Here is a 21,970-nt window from a genome sequence, read left to right on the forward strand (position 1 = left end):
TTGGATACGTTCCACATCTACAGATATTAAAGTGCAGAAAAAAATCTATGCTTACGTTTTGCTTTGGGGATTTTTAAATAAAAGTGTTATTAGGGGAGAAAAATATAATTTTCTGTTTTACCAAACATACACAAAGAAAACTAAAATTTTTAGCATAACGCTGTCCATGGACCCAGGGCGGCCATAAGGGGGAACTGACGGGACTTCCGTCCTGGGCCCAGACAGAAAGGGGGCCTGGCACTGGAGTCTATCAAGTATAATTTGTCATAAACATGTCACATCTCTCTTAAAGCAGTAGTGTGGCCCAGTGGAGGAAGTTGTGGGTGGTTGGCCCAGGTGAAAAAATATGATCTGGGCCCCCTCCTCCACCCCAACCCAAGGTCGTAATTGGGGCTCACTTCACCCTATCTGCTACCCACCCGGATTGCCTGCTACCCCTAAAAGTTGTCACGGACGACAAACTCTTCTCTACTTCTCAGCTGAAACACCACTGATAAGCCCGCTACCTGCTCAATGTGGTCAGCCATCTATGAAGCGCCTGTCACTCTATCAGAGGTGAGTGTGGCTCGCTCCCTGCTTTATCAACATCGGCGGCCAGCCGGCTACTAGCCGACCGCCCAGAGGGTTGTAGCTGGAGCCATACTTTTATTATCCTCTGGCTACCGCAGGAACTTGGGAATGGACATAAATTAAGAGGTACTGCCTCCAAAAATAACTGTGGAGAAAATATATTGTGGACACAAAGTGGAAAAAATTCACCAGCCATTTACTCCACGCCACCGCTTTCATATTTAAAGTGACATCCCTGTGTCGACTTAGAGACTTGTCTAATTAAATCTACAGACACGCTATGAATCCGGAGTTGGTTTAGCTTATAAATGGAATTATACCTCATGAAAGTCTTTATATGAGGAGCTGACATGTTTCATTGTTTTTATATGAGTTGTGTTTAGATAATTGAATATTTGTAAGTAAAAAATTGCTATTCTTATTTGGATGTGTGGCGCTCTCTTTTACTTATTCATATATATATATATATATATATATAAAGTCCAATAACTGCCGGCACTCTGGTATAACATACACCTTGCCCCCGGTGCCACAAATGCAATGCACACTGATCCAAGTCCAGAAGGACAAACAGGCACTCAGGAGACGTTTTTTTGTGATGCAAATAAAAGTGTATTGAAATGGGGACGTTTCGGGGTATGAGCCCCTTCTTCAGGCTGTGGCTGTAGGAGTGGGCTGAAGAAGGGGCTCATACCCCGAAACGTCCCCATTTCAATACACTTTTATTTGCATCACAAAAAACGTCTCCTGAGTGCCTGTTTGTCCTTCTGGACTTGGATCAGTATATATATATATATATATACTAGGTGATTCATCGCGCCCTACGGGCGCTCTTCACACCGTCGTAAGGGGCTGCGCCCCCTTAATTTGTGAACGTTTGTATATGAGAAATATGGTTAGAATTGTATGAAAGATGCCCTGTATTGCAACTTAGGTGTCCGCGAATCGCGGGAGGGGGGGTCGCGGAGGGTGCCGCGAATTGCAGGAGGGGGGGTCGCGGGGGGTGCCGCGAATTGCAGGAGGGGGGGTTGTGGGGTGGTGGATGCTGCGAATCGCGGGAGGGGAGGGATTGCAGAGAATCGCGGGAGGGGGGTCGCGGGGTGGGTTGCGCAAATCACGGGAGGGGGTTTACGGGGGCGGGGGTTGCGGCGAATCATGGTAGGGGGGGGTCGCGGGGGGTGTCCCGTGAATCACGGGAGGGGGGGTCACGAGGTGGGGTGCCGAGAATCGTGAGGGGGTGTGTGTGTGCCGTGAATCGCGGGAGTGGGGATTGCGGGGGGGTGGGGGGGGTGTGACGCGAATCGCCACAAGAAAAATCAACACAGAAAGGTCAACACATGTAAATGTTGACATAAGTGTGGCACTTCATTGGTGTCCATGTCGACACATGAGAATGAATATGAAAACATTAAAAAAATGAAAAAAAAAAATTCAAAAACTCATGTCAACCTTTTTCATTGTCGACCATAGCCATGTCAGTGTTTTCCATGTGCAATTTAATTCTGGACTGCCGCGAATCGTGGGGGGGTGCCGCGAATTGCGGGAGGGGGGGTCGCGGGGGTGGGTGCCGCGAATCGCGGGAGGGGGGGTTACGGGGCGGGGGTTACGGCGAATCATGGGAGGGGGGGTCGCGGGGGTGTGCCATGAATCACGGGAGGGGGGGTCACGGGGTGGGGTGCCGAGAATCGCGGGGGAGGTATGTGTGTGTGTGCCGTGAATCGCGGGAGTGGGGGTTGTGGGGGGGGGGGGTGGGGGGGGGTGTGACGCAAATCGCCACAAGAAAAAATCAACACAGAAAGGTCAACACATGTAAATGTTGACATAAGTGTGGCACTTCATTGGTGTCCATGTCGACACATGAGAATGAATATGAAAACATTCAAAAAATGAAAAAAAAACTCATGTCAACCTTTTTCATTGACGACCATAGCCATGTCAGTGTTTTCCATGTGCAATTTAATTCTGGAGCTGCCGCGAATCACGGGGGGTGCCGCGAATTGCGGGAGGGGGGGGGTCGCGGGGCTGGCTGCCGCGAATCGCGGGAGGGCGGGGTTCACAGGGGTTCCGGTGGGGGGTTGCCGCGAATTGCGGGAGGTGGGGGGTCACGGGGGGTGCCGCGAATCGCGGGAGGGGGGGTTGCGGGGGGTGTGACGCGAATCGCCACAAGAAAAAATCAACACAGAAAAGTCAACACATGTAAATGTTGACATAAGTGTGCCACTTCATTGGTGTCCATGTTGACACATGACAATGAATATGAAAACATTCAAAAAATGAAATAAATCTTCAAAAACTCATGTCAACCTTTTTCATTGTCGACCATAGCCGTGCCAGTGTTTTGCATGTGCCATTAATCCTGGGGCTGCCGCGAATCGCGGGGGTGCCGCGATTTGCGGGAGGGGGGGGTTGCGGGGGGTGGGTGCCGCGAATCGCGGGAGAGCGGGGTTCATGGGGTTCCGATGGGGTGTTGCTGCGAATTGCCGGGAGGGGGGGGCGCGGGGGGGGGGTGCCGGGGTGCCGCGAATCGCCGGAGGGGGGGTTGCGGGGGGTGTGACGCGAATCGCCACAAGAAAAAAATCAACACAGAAAGGTCAACACATGTAAATGTTGACATAAGTGTGCCACTTCATTGGTGTCCATGTCGACACATGACAATGAATATGAAAAAATTAAAAAAATTAAAAATAAATATTCAAAAACTCATGTCAACCTTTTTCATTGTCGACCATAGCCATGTCAGTGTTTTGCATGTGCCATTTAATCCTGGGGCTGCTGCGAATTGCGGGGGGGGGTTGCCGCGATTCGTGGGAGGGGGGTCGCAGGGGGGGTGCCGCCAATCGTGCAAGGGGGGGTCGCGGGGGGTTCTTTTTGCCGCGAATCGCGGGAGGGAGGTCGCGGGGGGGGGTTTCCGCGAATCGGGGGGGGTCACGGGGGAGGGTTTGCCGCGATTCGCGGGAGGGGGGGGTCGCGGGTGGTGGTTATGCCGCGAATTGCGGGAGGGGTCGTGGGGGGGGTTCTTTTTGCAGCGAATCGCGGGAGGGGGGGTCCGCGGGGGTGTTTTGCTGCGAATCGCGGTAGGGGGGGTCGCGGGGGAGCGGGTGTTTTTGCCGCGAATCGCGGGGAGGGTGGGGGGGCGTGCGGGGGGGGGGGGGGTTGCCGCAAATCGCGGGAGGGGGGCGCTCACCTGGTGGCTGTGAAGTAGCAGTGCTGGGCAACATGGGAAGGCAGTGGGTGTCTGGCACTGTCTGTGGGCTCACTGGGCTGGTTCTCTGTCACATACCTCCCAACATGACCCTCTCCAGGAGAGACACAATGCTCTGTTTCTAGACTTCCCCTTAATGTATGATTGCCATCACCTGTTTTAAACAGGTGAATTCTCAAAAAGGTGTTCAGCACAGATGAAGGCAATCACACATTAAGAGGAAAGTCCAGGAACAGAGCGTTATAGACACAGACACCCACTTTGAGTGACAGATGTAGCCAAATATATAGGAGATATATATATATATATATATATACACACACACACACACACAAGTTCACTGCTGTGTAAGGCAGTCACAGCAGCACGTCGGTATCAAAAAAGACCATAAATAGCAATCTCAGCTATGCTGCAACGTGTCAAATTTTATTTGTCATCAGGCATAAAATGTACAAACATTGCTCACCTTATATCCCCGTGTCCCACCGTGTGCGCACCAATCCCGTTTGCCAGAAGCAGACCGTCCCCCATGAGCGCATCACTTCTGGTCTGGTTGTCCGGGCGACATGTAAACAACACTATCACCTCCGGACACCAGAACCGGCATGCGATATGTCACTTCCGCGCCGGTTACCATGGAGACGCAGCAACAATGCCCATACTTCCCTTCGATACCTGGCCCAGCAAAACATTGTGCAGAGATAATTAGATTTGGGTGGGGTTTTACACCTGCCTCACCTGCAGTGCACATGGTTTTGTCCATCTAAGAAATATTTTGTCAGAAAGAGTGAACTAGAATAAGGGCCTCAGTTCCTGCTGGAGCCTGCTGAAAAATAGCCCTGTGTATATATACTGAATAGTGGATCAATACTCTTAATTCCCACGCCCGATCATTTTGCTTGTAGTTCAGTCTCCAACTGATCACACTTCTATATGCATGGAATGTTTCCCCTGAATTACCCCCTTCCCTAGTGTTTTTTCCTTAGCACTGCCAATGACACCAATCTTGTGTTAATTATGCACATAAATTAGTTAGCAGCGAAACCTTCATAAGCTTGAATGTACGAAACTTTGAAGTAGAATTGTCAATTGCTATATCATTTCTAAAATTAATAAAATTAAATAAAATAGATTTCTATGAAGACCAAAAAATGTAACTTGAAGAAACAAGAAAAGATTTGTCATGCATTGAAAACACTTCTGTAATGTGCGCCAGGAAATAAAATAATTCACAAATGTATTGGCTGAAGTTCTTCAACGAGGATCGAAAGTTGAAAACAAAAAATCCAATCCTTTACAATAGCTGGAATAGCGTACACACTTTATATGTTAATTACACAGAGGCTCCACATCTATCATATAACAGGGTAAAATACAGGAGGCTAATGATACACATGATGACACATTGAGTGAGAAGATTTATCATCATCCCACTATAATTTATATCCTGTTAAGGAAATCTCTCCCTATTAAAAATGCCAATAGCAAATCACTTACAAACCGACTCTGTAATAAGAAAAGGTCATTTTGCAATAGAATTTCTGTACTACTATAGCTGATTTAAATGACACCTTTATTCACATTAAAGTCCAAGACCTGTTAAATAATCAATATCACTGTATTCTAGGGTTACCACCCGTCCGGGATTACTCCGGACAGTCCGGTAATTGAAACCGGCGTCCGGAGTCCGGAAGGGTGGCTGCCCCGGACTATATATTGTCCGGGAATTGATCCACGGCCGGCCGGCACCGCCGATATTACTGATGCGGGCGGCCATCTGGTCCCCACACAACAGGATGACAGACACTGCACATACCCTGGAAGCCGGCGCCGGGGGGGGGGGGTGGGAGAGCCGCGGGGTGGTGACACACGTCGGACCATCCTATTACTCCTCCTTCAGACAGTGTCTGTGATGTAAGTCGCCGCGGCACTTGCTGGGAGGAGGGGGGAGGCGGGACACAGTCTGAGTGTCATGTCCTCCTCCTCGTATGTCCTCCAGCTCCTCCTGCGGGCTGCGGCGCTACGCCGCTACGTGACTGACACACCTGACCTGACACTTGAGTGCGGCGTGCCTGTGTCGGGTCACGGACGGCACGGTGAGTTGTGTGGTGCATACTGTCATGTCCCCCACATTGCCGCTGGTCTACCCCTCCTCCACTGTGGGTCTGTGGGGATCAAATGACGCAGTGAGTTGTGTGGCGCAGACTGTCATGTCCCTGTCAAAGTTCAACTTCAGCAGTTGCACCGTGGCTGCCTGCCTGCTGTGTTTGTCCCCTCCTGCACAGACTGTCACACTGTCCCCAGACGGGCAGTCCTCTTCTGCGCACTATGCCAGTCACCACCTGCTGGGCGATGTGCCCGCTGGCCTCAGGCCCCCAGCCAACCTCCCAGGCCCAGCCAGCACAGCAGCAGCTACTCTAATTTACTACTGTGGCCACTGGCCACGCTGGCCCAATACAATATTATGTTGATCATCACTATGGCCCCAGGCCCCCAGCCAACCTCCCAGGCCCAGCCAGCCCCAGCACAGCAGCTACTCTAAATGTACTACTGTGACCACTGGCATTTGGCATTTGCCGTCCCCCTTGGCAACGAGCATTTGCCCTCCACTGTGGCAACAGGCATTTGCCCTCACCTTGTCAACGAGCATTTGCCCTCCACCTTGGCAACAGGCATTTGCACTCCCCCGTGGCATCAAGCATGAAGGTCCTGGCATCGAGCATGAAGGCTCTGGCATCGAGCAAGAAACCCCAAGCAATTAACATGGAGGTAGGCGGTATTTATATGGCATAATATGTAATAGCCATTACAGTGTATGGTATACCTGTATGTAAAGGGCATTAGGTTGTGTTTGGGATAACGTGTAATGGGCATTAGAGTGTGTGGCATAATGTGTAATGGGCATGTAGTATACTTATGTAATGGTTGTGTGGGACGTATGATAGGTATTCTGGTGTGTTTTTGGCTTGAGCACTGTCCCTGTTGTCCTTAGTTTTAAAAAAATTGTTGAGCCCTGGCATAACTCGTAATGAGCATTATGGCTTCTGGTGCGCACTGTCACTTTTATCCTTATTTTAAGAAAATTGTTGAGCCCTGGCAAAACGTGTAATAGGCACTATGGCATGTGGTATAATATGGATGTTTGACGTGTAATAGGCATTATGGTGTAAATTTTTGGGCGCGCCTCCGGCGCGCGCTGTCCATTTTGCCCCTATTTTTCTTTTTTAAATTGTCCACTCATGGCATAACGTGTAATGGGCATCACGGTGTGTGCCATAATGTATAATGGGCATCAGTGTGTGGCATAGCGTATAATGGGCATTACAGTGTGTGACATGACGTGACGTAACGTGTATGTGGCATTTACCATGTGCAAAATCAAGAATAGATTTGAAGCAAATGTAAATAAACAACAACCATAAGGGGAGTCAAGGGGCGGTGCTGGGCGCGGGTCAATGGGTGGGCTGTGGGTGTGTCAAGGGGCGGGTCACTGTCCGGGAATCGCTCAACACAAAGGTGGTAACCCTACTGTATTCATTATTGACCTGAAAATAATGATGATGCTGTCATGTAACGGAATGATTAGACCGTGTCTTTTGCAGAAAGGAATACTTATTCCTTTGTAGAATTCATAATTATATGAGGAAGAAACCTTACCACTGATCATAGAAGAAACCTTACCACAGAGGAAGAAACCTTACCACTGATCATAGGAATTCTCTTCCTAATCAGGAACTAAAGGGATCAGATGGGTATAGATGGGGAGGGTGAGAGGGAGGGGGAGGGTAGGGGCAGGATTAGTGAGATGGAGCAATCATATTTTTTACTAAACCTAAAAAAATGCCTCAATAAAGCTGTCACAGATCTGCTTAGTCAAGCTTACCTGTATGGTGATTCTGCTCTGTGTCTCAGTCTGACTCAGTCCTGTCTCCATTCATGCTGCCAGACAGTCTGTGCATTGCTGGTTCATTGATTGATTGCATCTGATTGAAATCCAGGCAGAAGCTGGAATCACCTGTAACCCTTTGCTCTCCTGTTCCATGTGGCTCACCTGTTTAGTTCAGACTGAAGTATTCTGGATTCCTGCCTCAGATTGCAGATTGCCCTCTGTCATTTCCTCCAATCAATACAAGGCAGGGGGGATAAATATCTTGCTCACAGAGGCAGAACTGACTTCAGCAACTTGTCTTCCTGCTGCATGTGCTGGATGTTCCGTACAGTTCAAGCCTGCTTCCTGGAATCCCTGCGTGAGTCTTCAGTGTTCAGCTCCCAGAGGCTCTGCTTGTCCGGCTGGTCCAGCGCTCACGGTCTGGTCCACAAATGGTCCAGTTCCTGCTCATCTAGTTCCTGTGTTTATACTCGGTTTTCTTCAGTTATTTGTTATATGCCAAGTCAGCCATTTCAGTTCTGTTATCTCCGTCACCTGTTCCTGTGTCAACGCCAAGTCGCTACCCTGTCCTGATACCAGTTTCCTGACCTGCCTGCTACAAGCTGCATCCAGCTATTGTGTGCTACGTCTCTGCTGTAAGCTTCCAGTAATCCTGTCATTCAGCTGTATCCTGATCCCAGCCATCCAATCTTCAATCATCCAATCGTCCAATCTTCAGGTCATCCAATCGTCCAATCTTCAGTCATCCAATCGTCCAATCTTCAGTCATCCAATCGTCCAATCTTCAGTCATCCAATCTTCAGTCATCCAATCGTCCCATCTTCAGTCATCCAATCGTCCAATCTTCAGTCAGCCAATTGTCCAATCTTCAGGTATCCTTTTCTCTAAACTCAAATCCTGTACATTGCCTTATCCTCCCAGAACTACCGGCACATATCTTGTTTATTTTGAACGGACTGCCATCTTGTTTATTTTTGCCAAGGACTGCTATCTTTTGTTACTTGTTATTTATCAGAGACTTGCATCTAGTTATTATTTGTCCAATCAAGAAGTATTGATCCTGGTTACATTATCTGTTATATGAGTTCCTTCAATAAACCTGTTTGTGTTAACCCATCTCCGGCTGGTCACGCCTCTCTCTTCCTGAGATCCGCACCACTCCATCAATCCACCATCTGACCACTCCAGTCACGACTGATTCCACACACCTATTTCGTGACAGTTTGCTGAAGTCACATGGACTTGGTCAGTGATCAGAGTGTGAGAAGTGTGGGTTGTCTAGATCACAGTACCAGCATGGAGAGACAGATTGATCTTCAGTTCTTACTCACAAAGTTCTGGCAAGACTTATCTGGTTGTTCTTGCAAGCTGCAGCAATCCTTGCCGGCTAATGAATCCTCACGTGTCACATCTGCAGCCGCATGTCATTTGGCCTCTTCACCTCTACCCCCTGACTACCCGGCTACTCCAAAGGAGGACGATGAGGCTTCTGCGGACAGTGGGTCTGTCATAAGTCCGTTACTTTGCCATCTGCAATCTGGTTCTGCTTGGACCTTTAAAGAGCCAGAATCAGAGACATTAAAGGTTTTACACCAGTTACTGAATCAACTACAGGAATTACCATCTAAAAATTTTTCTGTAGTCTCCGCCATATTGGACAGTTCTTTGGTACCCCTTTCCAGTGGAACTGTGCGCAAAGGAACTTCCACTACACTTCCAAGTACTCCTGAGAAGTCCTCTCATAAGCCTTGTAAGGACATACCACAAAGCAGACCACGAGCCCAGCTGTCTGAGGAGGAACGTCAGCGGCGCAGGCAGCTAGACCTGTGCTTCTATTGTGGTGGTTCAGACCATTTCATAGAAGATTGTTCTCTCCGTCTGCCCAGAAATGGGGAGATTCCTCCCGTTACAGCTCAGAAAGAAACCCGAGTTAATACTTGGGGCCCTAGAACAAAGATCATCTTGGCCAAACACGGTTTTACTGCTGTCCACAGAGCTCCTGGGAAGGTTCCTGTATCCATTACTGGAGGTGGAGTCTCAGGATTTTCTGCCCAAAAGCATGTGTCCGTCTCATCAACCTCAGGAGGGTTGTCCAATACCGCAGCCCCAGCAGAGGTATCTTGTGCTAAAGATTCAGAACGAGTATCCCGTCTCCAGCCCCAGAGGGGAGTTCAGCCTCTCCAGTCTCAAGAAGGGGTCTGCTGTATCCAGCCCCAGAAGGGAGTCCAGAATCTTCAGCCCCAGGAGGGGGGCTCTCAGTCTCCTGCCCCAAGAGGGGGCTCTCAGTCTCCTGCCCCAAGGGGGGGCTCTCAGTCTCCTGCCCCAAGGGGGGGCTCACAGTCTCCTGCCCCAAGAGGGGGCTCACAGTCTCCTGCCCCAAGAGGGGGCTCACAGTCTCCTGCCCCAAGAGGGGGCTCACAGTCTCCTGCCCCAAGAGGGGGCTCACAGTCTCCTGCCCCAAGAGGGGGCTCACAGTCTCCTGCCCCAAGAGGGGGCTCACAGTCTCCTGCCCCAAGAGGGGGCTCACAGTCTCCTGCCCCAAGAGGGGGCTCACAGTCTCCTGCCCCAAGAGGGGGCTCACAGTCTCCTGCCCCAAGAGGGGGCTCAAAGTCTCCTGCCCCAAGAGGGGGTTCAAAGTCTCCTGCCCCAAGAGGGGGTTCAAAGTCTCCTGCCCCAAGAGGGGGTTCAAAGTCTCCTGCCCCAAGAGGGGGTTCAAAGTCTCCTGCCCCAAGAGGGGGTTCACTGTCTCCTGCCCCAAGAGGGGGTTCACTGTCTCCAGTCCCAGAAGAGGGCTTTCTGTGTCCAGCCCCAAAATGGGATTTCAAGTGTCCAGTCCCAAGTAGGGGTGAATCCAGGTGTCCAGTCCCAGAAGGGGGATATTCCAGGTGTCAAGCTCCAAGAGGGGGAAATTCCAAGTGTCGAGTCCCAGGAGGGGGTCCTGTATACCAGAGACCCTGGAGGAGAGTCGGACACTTCTGCCCTGGCCTCCGGGCCTGAGGACACACCTGCCCTGGCCTCCGGGCCTGAGGACACACCTGCCCTGGCCTCCGGGCCTGAGGACACACCTGCCCTGGCCTCCGGGCCTGAGGACACACCTGCCCTGGCCTCCGGGCCTGAGGACACACCTGCCCTGGCCTCCGGGCCTGAGGTTGTTCCAGTTATTCCAGTGCAGACTGCCTTGCCCAAGGCATCCGAGGGGTCTGCCATGCACAAAACACTCAATGTGCCCGCCGTGTCTGAGGCTTCCGTGGTTCCAGTTTTTCCTAAAAAGTCCAAGATTCTTGATCAGCTGAAGCCTTCCAAAGCCCCAATTCCATCAAAACCATTTCAAGATTCAAGCAGAGAATATTCGCCCATCTATTTTGATGGGGATCTTGTCCATTATGAAGCCCTGGTGAACCAATATTTGTCTATATTGGAAACCGAACCTTCATCTGGTCTCACGCTAGCCAACATCGTCAGTTACCTGTTTTTGTCATTTAAAGGAGAAGCTTTGGAGTGGGCTTGTCCACTTTATGAATCTAACGACTCCAGACTTCGAGATCTGACATCCTTCTCCAAGGCCGTAGTGGAAAGGTTCGGTTCAAAGACTCCCTGTAAGAATTCCTCCACCACTACAGTTAAAAGTCATCCGGTGGCCAAAACCAACCATTCTTTGCCATCCATCCAAGATTGTGCGCCATCTCAACAATGCCTTAGAACCTCCAAGGTTTCAAAAAATTGTCTATTGATGCCCAAATCTATGGACGTTAGAATTGGGTACACATCCATGTCCACCCATTGTGTTGGTTCCTCTGGACTGTCCAATTCTCCAGGATCATCTTCTGAAAAGCAATCTGCCCCCGTCAATACCCACCATATGTATTGGATCTTCCGCTTCATGCTACCTCAGTGGTCCTTCAGGGAGTTTCAATTCAACTGAGAGGTCTTCAATCCTGACCTTAGACCAAGACTCAAATTCAGAGTATGATTCTGATTATGATGCCACTCCCTTCCTGGGAGGTCCTGTGCTCTCTGGTGCCTGTTTTACAGAACCTAAAGCTTCACCTTCCTCAAAAATATCAAAGCATTCATCTAAGAAAAAGAAGAAGCATCGTCGTTAACCTTGAGCTCCCTTCCAAAGAAGGTTCTGGCATAGGTGTCCGGAGTCCACCCTGAAGGAGGGGGTAATGTCACAGATCTGCTTAGTCAAGCTTACCTGTATGGTGATTCTGCTCTGTGTTTCAGTCTGACTCAGTCCTGTCTCCATTCATGCTGCCAGACAGTCTGTGCATTGCTGGTTCATTGATTGATTGCACCTGATTGAAATCCAGGCAGAAGCTGGAATCACCTGTAACCCTTTGCTCTCCTGTTCCATGTGGCTCACCTGTTTAGTTCAGACTGAAGTATTCTGGATTCCTGCCTCAGATTGCAGATTGCCCTCTGTCATTTCCTCCAATCAATACAAGGCAGGGGGGATAAATATCTTGCTCACAGAGGCAGAACTGACTTCAGCAACTTGTCTTCCTGCTGCATGTGCTGGATGTTCCGTACAGTTCAAGTCTGCTTCCTGGAATCCCTGCGTGAGTCTTCAGTGTTCAGCTCCCAGAGGCTCTGCTTGTCCGGCTGGTCCAGCGCTCACGGTCTGGTCCACAAATGGTCCAATTCCTGCTCCAGTTCCTGCTCATCTAGTTCCTGTGTTTATACTCGGTTTTCTTCAGTTATTTGTTATATGCCAAGTCAGCCATTTCAGTTCTGTTATCTCCGTCACCTGTTCCTGTGTCAACGCCAAGTCGCTACCCTGTCCTGATACCAGTTTCCTGACCTGCCTGCTACAAGCTGCATCCAGCTATTGTGTGCTACGTCTCTGCTGTAAGCTTCCAGTAATCCTGTCATTCAGCTGTATCCTGATCCCAGCCATCCAATCTTCAATCATCCAATCGTCCAATCTTCAGTCATCCAATCGTCCAATCTTCAGTCATCCAATCGTCCAATCTTCAGTCGTCCAATCTTCAGTCATCCAATCATCCCATCTTCAGTCATCCAATCGTCCAATCTTCAGTCAGCCAATTGTCCAATCTTCAGGTATCCTTTTCTCTAAACTCAAATCCTGTACATTGCCTTATCCTCCCAGAACTACCGGCACATATCTTGTTTATTTTGAACGGACTGCCATCTTGTTTATTTTTGCCAAGGACTGCTATCTTTTGTTACTTGTTATTTATCAGAGACTTGCATCTAGTTATTATTTGTCCAATCAAGAAGTATTGATCCTGGTTACATTATCTGTTATATGAGTTCCTTCAATAAACCTGTTTGTGTTAACCCATCTCCGGCTGGTCACGCCTCTCTTCCTGAGATCCGCACCACTCCATCAATCCACCATCTGACCACTCCAGTCACGACTGATTCCACACACCCATTTCGTGACAAAAGCATTTTTTCGAGGTTGAAAGGTTTTGTTTTTTTTCAATATAATTTTGAGCTTTTTTTAAAACATTTTTAATAATGGAACTGGGCATATTTGACAGACTTATGCAAATAAACTAGTCAGGTTAGGCTGGGGGATATAATCTGAGACTGGCCCAGGGAAGCGGTAGGAGGATAACTCTTTCCTCTCAGGGCCTCTCTCTCTTCTTTAAAGATAAATATTGTGCTATAAGCAGTGTTAAAAAATAACATAAATACTCGTGCCTGCCAAAAAAGGGAACTTGGTATCGTGGGAAGCGGCATGGATGGCCTTATGGAATACCCCATTTTTCACTCTGGGGGTGTTCCCAACACTCCTGGGGATGCTGGTCTGCCCTATGGTGCACAGCACAGAACAATGCGGTCCCTGGGTCAGACTCTGGGACAGTCCTTGAAAAGAAAGACTGCCCCGCCTAAAGTTGGATAGTTGGAGTGTATGTGTAGGTGTCTAGGTCACTCGAGATGCAGTCGTTAGTGTAGAGGGAGAAGAGCAGGGGGAAAGGACACATCCCTGGGGAGCACCAGTGCTGATTGTACGTATGGCGGATGTGAAGGCTCTGGCTATCACCACTTGTTTCCATGCCGTCAGGAAGTCCACAATCCAGGAGCAGGTAGATTCTGGAACTCCTAGGGAGAGAAGTTTGGGCTGTAGGATAGCGGGGGCAATTGTGTTAAATGCCGAGCTGAAGTCAATGACTAGGACCCTTGCGTAGGTGCCTGGATGATCCAGGTGTTCCAGGATATAATGCTGCCCTAGGTTAACTGCATCCTCGACGCTTCTGTTTGCTCGGTAGGCGAACTGCAGGGGGTCGAGATGGGTGTTGGTCACATCCCTCAGATGGTTCAGTATCGGCCTTTCGAATGCCTTTATGACCACTGATGTTAGTGCGACTGGCCTGTAGTCATTTAGATCCCGTACAGCCAACTTCTTGGGAACAATAACTGAGCGTTTGAAGCAGGCGGGGATCCTACTCGTTTCCAGTGAGGTGTTAAAGATCACAGTGAAGATGGGTGCAAGCTGCATTGCCCAGGTCTTAAGGGTAGATGGCGACACTCCAACAGGACCCGCAGCCTTCCTAAGTATGATCCTTTCGAATAAAGCTTCTACCTACATCTAGTCCACCTGCAAGACCTTGGAGTGTCGGTCAGGGGGTGTGGTGGTGGATCCATCTTACTTTCTTGTAGCTGGTAATAGCTTGCATGCTTTTCCAGACTGCTGCAGGGTTGTTGTAATATGTAATACTGTAATATGTGTATATGTACAGTATACTCTGTGTGTGTGTGTGTGTATGTACAGTATACTCTGTGTTTGTGTGTCCGCTGTATGTATGTATACTGTGTGTGTGCATACTATGGGTGTGTTTATCTGCTGCATGTATGTATATTACCGGAAGTGTAGGCAAGTGTACTGGAAACCCCCTCATGAAATTCCTGAGTTGCCCCTGACAACACTCCTGTTCGCTAGGGGGAATTTTCCCAGGTAACACCAGGGATAACGCCTGCATGTCACATGATCTTATATAGAAACCCCTTATTAAAAGTTGAAACAAAAAAAATGAGGATAAGAACTTTTGTTAAAGTTAAAATACTTTCCTGGGCTTATGCCAACCCTGCATGGAACTACTGACCTTATTACCATATTAATAAGACCGTCTGTTGCAGGGAAATCAAGATCCAGTGTTCATTTGCATTACATATGATGCACTACAAAGTCTCTTCAGGCAACACTCCTCTGTGTATTTAAAGTTTAACAAAACAAACTTTAAAAAGAGAAGAAATGTTTGAAATATTACAAAGAAATTTGGCTAATAAGCAATGGCGGAGGAGGGAGGGGGGTTCCTTTTCTCTCCCAAGGAAACGTATTCTGCTTCCCTTGTCACTGCTTTCCCACATCATCTATTCCCATTAGGTTACACTTTCGGTTTATTCCTCACTCGCATTAATGCCTGTAACCTACTTTTTCCACAGCAGGTCTTACGTGAGTGTGGAGGGAAGCTTCTTGTCGCTGAGAAATGAGATGCGTTCTCTGGCGTAAAGTTGTTCTAAGCCTGAGAGCTATGGCTCCATCTGCTGTGTTGTTACCAATGTTGGATTTAAATAAAGCTGCAGTTGCAAAGAGTTCCTGGAAAAGTGCGTCATAAGGCTTTTTTTTTTTTAACGGCTTTCAGAGAAGAACAGAGGAAAGTGAGAACGACGTATACAGCCAAATGTGTTCCTGTCTTGGGGGGTGCATGCACCATCTCACCGCACATCACCTGCATTTACCTGCTCCTGGGTGGATCAGGCTTACACTGTATATTCCTGCATTAATCCTTTGTTGTCTCAAATCCTGCTACATGGATAAAAAAAAACAAGCCCCTATTTATTGTGTGGACTAACCTCCCTCCAATACACACTACTAATACCTATCCTCATAGATTCTGACAATAATACCACCTATACACTATATATACTTGCAGACAGCCATTTTGTGACTGAAGGGTAGATGTATGAAGCATTGAGGGAGGAGATGTGAGCCAGAGGAGAAGTGGCCCATGGCAACCAATCAGCACTAAAATAACATCTAGAATTTGCATAATATAAAATTATAAACATATACAGAGCAGATGATTGGTTGCAATGGGCCACTTAACTTCTGGCTCACTTCTCCTCCCTTGTCACTGCTTCATACATCTACCCCTGAATTTTTAACTTCACTTGGCATGTTGACTACACTTTGATTGACTAGTTCCTAAATCATGGTTCAGCCAACAGTATGCTATTTTTCCTGTGATTTTTCTATTGTGCATGTGCGTATCTCCAGGAAAACGGCACCAATACCATTGTCCCACTGATGTCTGCAGTGTCACCGGAGAGGTAAGTATAGTCTATGCGTGCAGGGAAAGCAGTGTGTGCCTCCCTGGAGACAAAATAAATGAACCCCGGGTTTGATGGATCTATTCACATTCCTGGAGTACAGCACAGTGAGAAAACACCAGTATTTGATGTCATCAGGGAGCACTGAGTGGAATGTTTAGCCTCGCCTGGGACTAAATTTCCATGGTCTGACATGGTTCTTTTTGCCAAACTAGGGCAAGTTCAGATTTATTCAGATTTATCTTAGTCGCTGTCTAAAACAAGTAAGAGCTAACAGCCAATAAAATGCTGTTTTTGAAATCTGAACATAAACGAGTAAATCTGATTAAATCCAAACCGCACATCTCTTGTAGGAACCTTAGTTTATACAAACACAGATAATAGTATCTTTATTTTAACCTTTGGGAGGATTCTAGCACCTTCCATAACAACACGGAAGTGATAAACAATAAATATCATACCGCTTTCACACTGCCAAAACTTTTCAAAAACCGGTATCTTTAAACAGTATTTAAAACGGGTCTGAGCCTTCACATTGCAGTAGATTACCGTTTTACATACCGTTTAACCCGTTTAATCACCCTGAACACGTTTCAAGGCAGAGTGCAGGGGACAGCCTATCACAGGTCTGTAATCTGTTGTTTTTACTAATTACCGTTTCAGGGTACTTATGTATTATCTGCACTCCCATGTTAAATGCACCCCATTTTTTCATACCCCTACTATCCAACTACGCATGGAGTTGATTTTATATAGTGTGGCGAGCGCAGCGAGCCACCGTGCCCGAAGCGTGGTGAGCGCAGCGAGCCCCACGAGGGAACGCGGTCTCATAAGAAAAACGGGAGACCAGATATTACATAAGTACCTACCGTTTATCTTTAACCGGTAAATCAACGCTGGCGCTTTCCCACTGCAGCCTTAAAGTTTAGAAATGGGAAAAAAAACGGCAATATACCATTTAACAAGTGCGGTGTGAACGGGGTATCAGTAAAGAGAAGCTATGACAGATAACAACGATATGTTCCATTTTATCTGGCAATGAATGTGTGGAGAGATAGTCACTTAAATATCACAAAGTGAGCAATAAAGAGTAAGCAAACACACATACAGTGGTGTGCTCAATCAGCAAGCCAGAAGCCGCTTTAACATTCATAGTTTGCAGGTTGTGCACAGAACAATCACCTAGCACTGATTGCTATGTAAAATTACATTGTAAAGTACTTTGCAAAGATCTAAGCACAGACAAGTTTGTGGCAATGATTTTAATTGTGCACTGGGATATGACAAAGCATATTGCTGACTATGACAATAGCTTCCTTTCAATGTCTGAATACATATTTTCTGTAAATATAAAGGGCGTTATTCAATTGTTTATCACCCCACCTGACCACCAATCTAAATTGACAGGAGATGGTTGGGCGATATTCATCTGATGCTTTTTAACACACTGATTACGCTCATTAGGGTCAGGTTTAGCCATGTAAATCAGCCAAACTTTACTAAACTTAATTGGTGCAGTGTGAAAAGTCGCATTTCAGAGCTGAAACCGGTCACGTTTCCTTAATTTCAGCTTGTCAGCCCCCTGGGGGTGTGAGCTGAAATGCCAGCACCTAAATCTGATTGGACAAAAATAAGCAACAATTGAATAGCTCCATGTGGAGCCATCTGGTGGCTGTCGGAACTCCACCAATTGAATAGATATAAGATATAGTGAATATATACTGTATATATAATTTCTCACCAGACACTGCAAATGATCACACAGTATTTATTACAATTGTATTGCTATGGCAAATACATATACAGTATATAGTGTCCATAAGAGCCGGCACTCCCTGTGCTTTGGAGATACGTGTGCCCTGGTGCCTTCCTCAACGCAGAAACTGCGTACACACATATGGAAATGTGATTCGTATATATACTATATATATATATATATATATATATATATATATACACACACAGTCCTTAGGAAAACAGCGACACTCTGAGTCTTCAAGTAGTGAAAACTTTACTGGTCTACGGTTTCGGGGCCTTCACCCCTTCATCAGGACCAGGAGTGCCGCTGTTTTCCTAAGGACTGCATGTTTCTGGCTTCTTAGCCAGCACAGAGGGCAACTGAGCGAGTTACCCCATGGGGGGCGTCTGAGTGCCGGGCACCAAAGATTACTATATATATATATATATATATATATATATATATATATATATATAAGCACAAAAACACAGAGTAAACATTGTGCCCTTAATTAAAATAAATATAACAGTTCACAATGATATCTTTCACACAATGTACCTTAAGTTGGTGTCTGCTTTCTATTTTTATGGGATATCCAGCTCCCATGCATTCTGTAAACCAAGAGATATCTAGAATCTGACATGTAATTGTATCAGACATCTTTTTAGACTGTAGCCACTCCAGCACTTCATCCCCAGAATTGTTCTCAGCCACAATGTGAGTGATAGAATCTCTGAAACAAAGCAGAAGCAGAGTAATGTTACTCAGGAAATAATCACAATATAAAACGTATCTTCCAGGACTAGATACCCTTTTATTGTGGGGCTCAGTGGCGTAAGTTCATCCCAGTTGCCTGGAGGCAAGATAAATATTGCCCCCCCCCCCCCCCCTTCCCCACAAACACACACATACGACCATATATAAATATATTTTTGCATGTGTCTATGTATGTTATGTGTATTATGTTTAAAACAAAGAAAGTGTAACCTCTATGGTCCTGCTAGGAGGGGGAATCAGCCACAGAAGCAATATCAATGGATTTCAATTAATTGTTTTAAAGGAGAAGTGTCCCCTTGGGAGCAGGAGCCCGGCGGCAGGTGACTCCATTGCCTCCCAGAGTTCTGCCTCTGATGGGGCTGAACCATTTTGTAGAATATTACTTTCTTAGGAATCAGTGATGTTACTGAGCACAGTCCGACTAATATTCAGCCTGACTAGTATTTATGAGGTCAGATCTACTGGTTCCTAGTGATCTCATGGGATGCTTTGTCATGGATGTTTTTCAACTACAAAATTGATGCCTCTGTGTAAGATATATTTAGCTAAGCTATTCCTTCATTCATTCATTTATTACTTTACAACGACAAACAGCATATGCCAACATTTTTCTTTATTTCTTTAACATTTTCAAATGTTCGTAATAATCAGTGCCGGAGTAAGCCCTTTCACCGCCCCAGGCAGGGGGGGGTGTTGCGGGCAGACCCGCTGCTCCGGGGGGGGGGGGGGTGCGGTGCGTGTAGACCCGCTGCTTCAGGGGGGGGGTTCAGGCAGACCTGCTGCTATGGGGGTGGGGGGTGCGGGCAGACCCACTGCTCCTGCGAGGGGGGGGTGCGGATGGACCCCCTGCTCCAGTCCAGCACCAGTTCCAGTCAGGGCGGCGTGCTGGTGAGGATGACCTCACTCCATGCCGGCCTCTAGTGGCCGCGCCCTAGGCATTTGCCTAATGCTGCCTAGTGGTGGCGCCGGCCCTGGTAATAATACAGTTTGTAAGCATTTAGGGGGGTATTAAATCCGGGATTATGACTGTTGGAACTTCCCAACCAATCCAGGACCGTTTTCGTCCGATCCGGCAGTAACTCGACAGTCGGAATTCAATATTCTGACTGTCGAGTGTCGGAAAGTCCGTGGGTTGGAGAAAACGCAGTTTGTAGAAAGACACCCACGGATTCGACAACACACGGCCGCTTCCAACAATACAGACTAACCTATATGGGGAGGCGGGTCTGTAGCAGAGGAGTCCCTGCTGGGACTGAATACCGAACTGCTGATATTTCCACTGTTAGAAATAGACTAAACTGTGACATTTAATTTCAAATTTTAGGAAAGTGACTAAGACTAAAACTAAATTGAAAATCCCTGATGGAATTGACACTGGTAATAAGTTAGAACAATGTGGACAATCACAGAAAGAAAATCCTCTCTGCAATGAAAGGAGAACAGGTATAAAAAAAAGTGTTACAAGCAAGGTGAGTCACTGATGTCATCCGGTGCAGCCAGCTGCAGAAAGGGGCATGACTTCATGTGGGGCGTGGCTACGCAGGAGGGACATGGCCTCAGTGCACTAAACCCTGTTGTGGCTGCTGAAGCCCCGTGCTGCACTGAAACATTACTGAGCAGCCCGCACCCACCTAGTGACGCCACTGTATTAAGCCATAACAAAAACACCTGACAATACCGCCAAGATTCTAACTCATCACTGGCCTACACCTGTTTCCCAGCACTGACCTACCACGTTGAAATGTAAAATATAACCCATTAACATTATATTACAGGAGCGAGTCTCTGAAGGCTCATAGCAGGTGCCCTGGTATGGCTCTATGTGCAGCAATACTCACTGTCCACCATTTATTATGAGTAATGGGAGTTAATGAGACATGGCTGGATAGCTCCACCCATCCACCAATCAGAATACTAACAACAATTCACTGTCTGGCTGCAGGTAGGAGGTAGGTAGAAAATGTTGTACTCTGATTGGTGAATAGCTCCATACATCCACCAACCAGCATGCTGACAGATATTGATTGTTTGTAATTTACAATCACGGTGGATGAGCAGTGTTCTCTAGCTTCCATTAAGAAGCTCTGGAGGCACCAGCCTGCTCCTGCTCAAAGTCCCCTAGAAAGATGATAGCCAGGATAAAGAGTAGCCATAATTACATTTTTTCTATTCAGAGCTGTCTGTAGCTCAATGTACTGTAACAATCAAAATGTCACTGCTTTCCATGGCCTTATTAGTCTAGCTATCAAATTTCATGAAAGTCTGGTTGTTGGATACAGTCAACGATGGCTCTGAATAAGGGACGTTCAATAAAAACCAACTATATATGGCTGTGTAAGAGGTAGTGGTGTAACTCCCAGAGGCAATGGAGTTGCCTGCCTCTGGGTGCCAAGTCCTAAACGGGCACTTGTATCAGCAGCAGCTTCCCAGTGTGTGCTTTACAGTGGGATCCAAGTGTGACCGCTGCTCTTCCAACTGGGCTCTGCAGCACACCTGCTGCTGTATAGTTGTTTGGCTCTATCCCAGGAGCCCTGCTAACACCTGCAACAGGGCATAAGATGGCTGCCTTCTGGTACCACTCATCCAGTGCGGCAGCAAGTGACGGTGAAGCCACCACTGCTGCTGAAAGACATTGGGCCAGATTCTCTAAGCTTCAAAAGTGATAAAATAGAGAGTGATAAACAGCCAGCCAATCAGCTCCTGCCTGACATTTTTCAAACACAGTCTGTGACATGTCAGGTAGGAGCTGATTGGCTGGCTGTTTATCACTCTCCATTTTATCACTGTTGAAGCTTAGAGAATCTGGCCTATTAACAGTATCGGTACTCTTTACTTAGCACAGCGCCCATCGCGGCCATCGCGGGCATTGAATGCACTAAAAAAATCGGGTGCGACGCGATGCCCGCGATTTCCCATAGGGAACAATGTTAAATGTCTCAATTGACCCGATTTTCCTGTTCAATGCCTCAATTGACCCGATTTTTCCATAGGAAACAATGTTAAATGGCCCACAGAGGCCAAATAGGCACCCTAAAGTGTGAAATGGCCCCCACAATTGTTAACGCCACCCCAAGATCAACGTGAACCCGAAGCGTGGCGAGCATAGCGAGCGTAGCGAGCCCGCGAGGGGCGGCGGTACGCGTCCTACGACCTTTTCATACCCCCACTATCCACGTCAGCGTGGAGTTGAGAATAGAATAGTGTGGCGAGCGCAGCGAGCCACCGAGCCCGAAGCGTGGCGAGCGGACGCGGATACCTGTGAAGCCCGCGAAGGGACACGTTTACCTGTGAAGGGTCAATTGAGAAATTTAACATTGTTCCCTATGGGAAATCGCGGGCATCGCGTCGGTCGCGTCGCACCGGATTCTTAGTGCATTCAATGCCTGCGATGCCCGCAATTTTTTTACCTGCGATGCCCACGATCAAAATCGTGGGCGCCGTGCTAGGTAAAGAGTACCACAGTATCATTCAGCGATGTCACCTGCCCCTT

The 21,970-nt window shown here is 47.6% G+C and overlaps 1 protein-coding gene across 1 annotated transcript in view; it reads right to left on the bottom strand.

Moving 5' to 3' along the window:
• The window catches only part of DNTT (DNA nucleotidylexotransferase), a 293,652-nt gene that overhangs the window by 255,926 nt on the left and 15,756 nt on the right, over nt 1–21,970 (bottom strand). Inside the window, exon 2 of the mRNA XM_083149314.1 lies at nt 18,262–18,436. Coding sequence (XP_083005440.1) covers nt 18,262–18,436 — 175 coding nt within the window. The remainder of the gene's footprint in view (nt 1–18,261; nt 18,437–21,970) is intronic.

The sequence above is a fragment of the Crinia signifera genome, chromosome 6 (genome assembly GCF_055691185.1).
Source record: "Crinia signifera chromosome 6, ASM5569118v1, whole genome shotgun sequence".
In the NCBI taxonomy this organism is placed as follows: domain Eukaryota; kingdom Metazoa; phylum Chordata; class Amphibia; order Anura; family Myobatrachidae; genus Crinia; species Crinia signifera.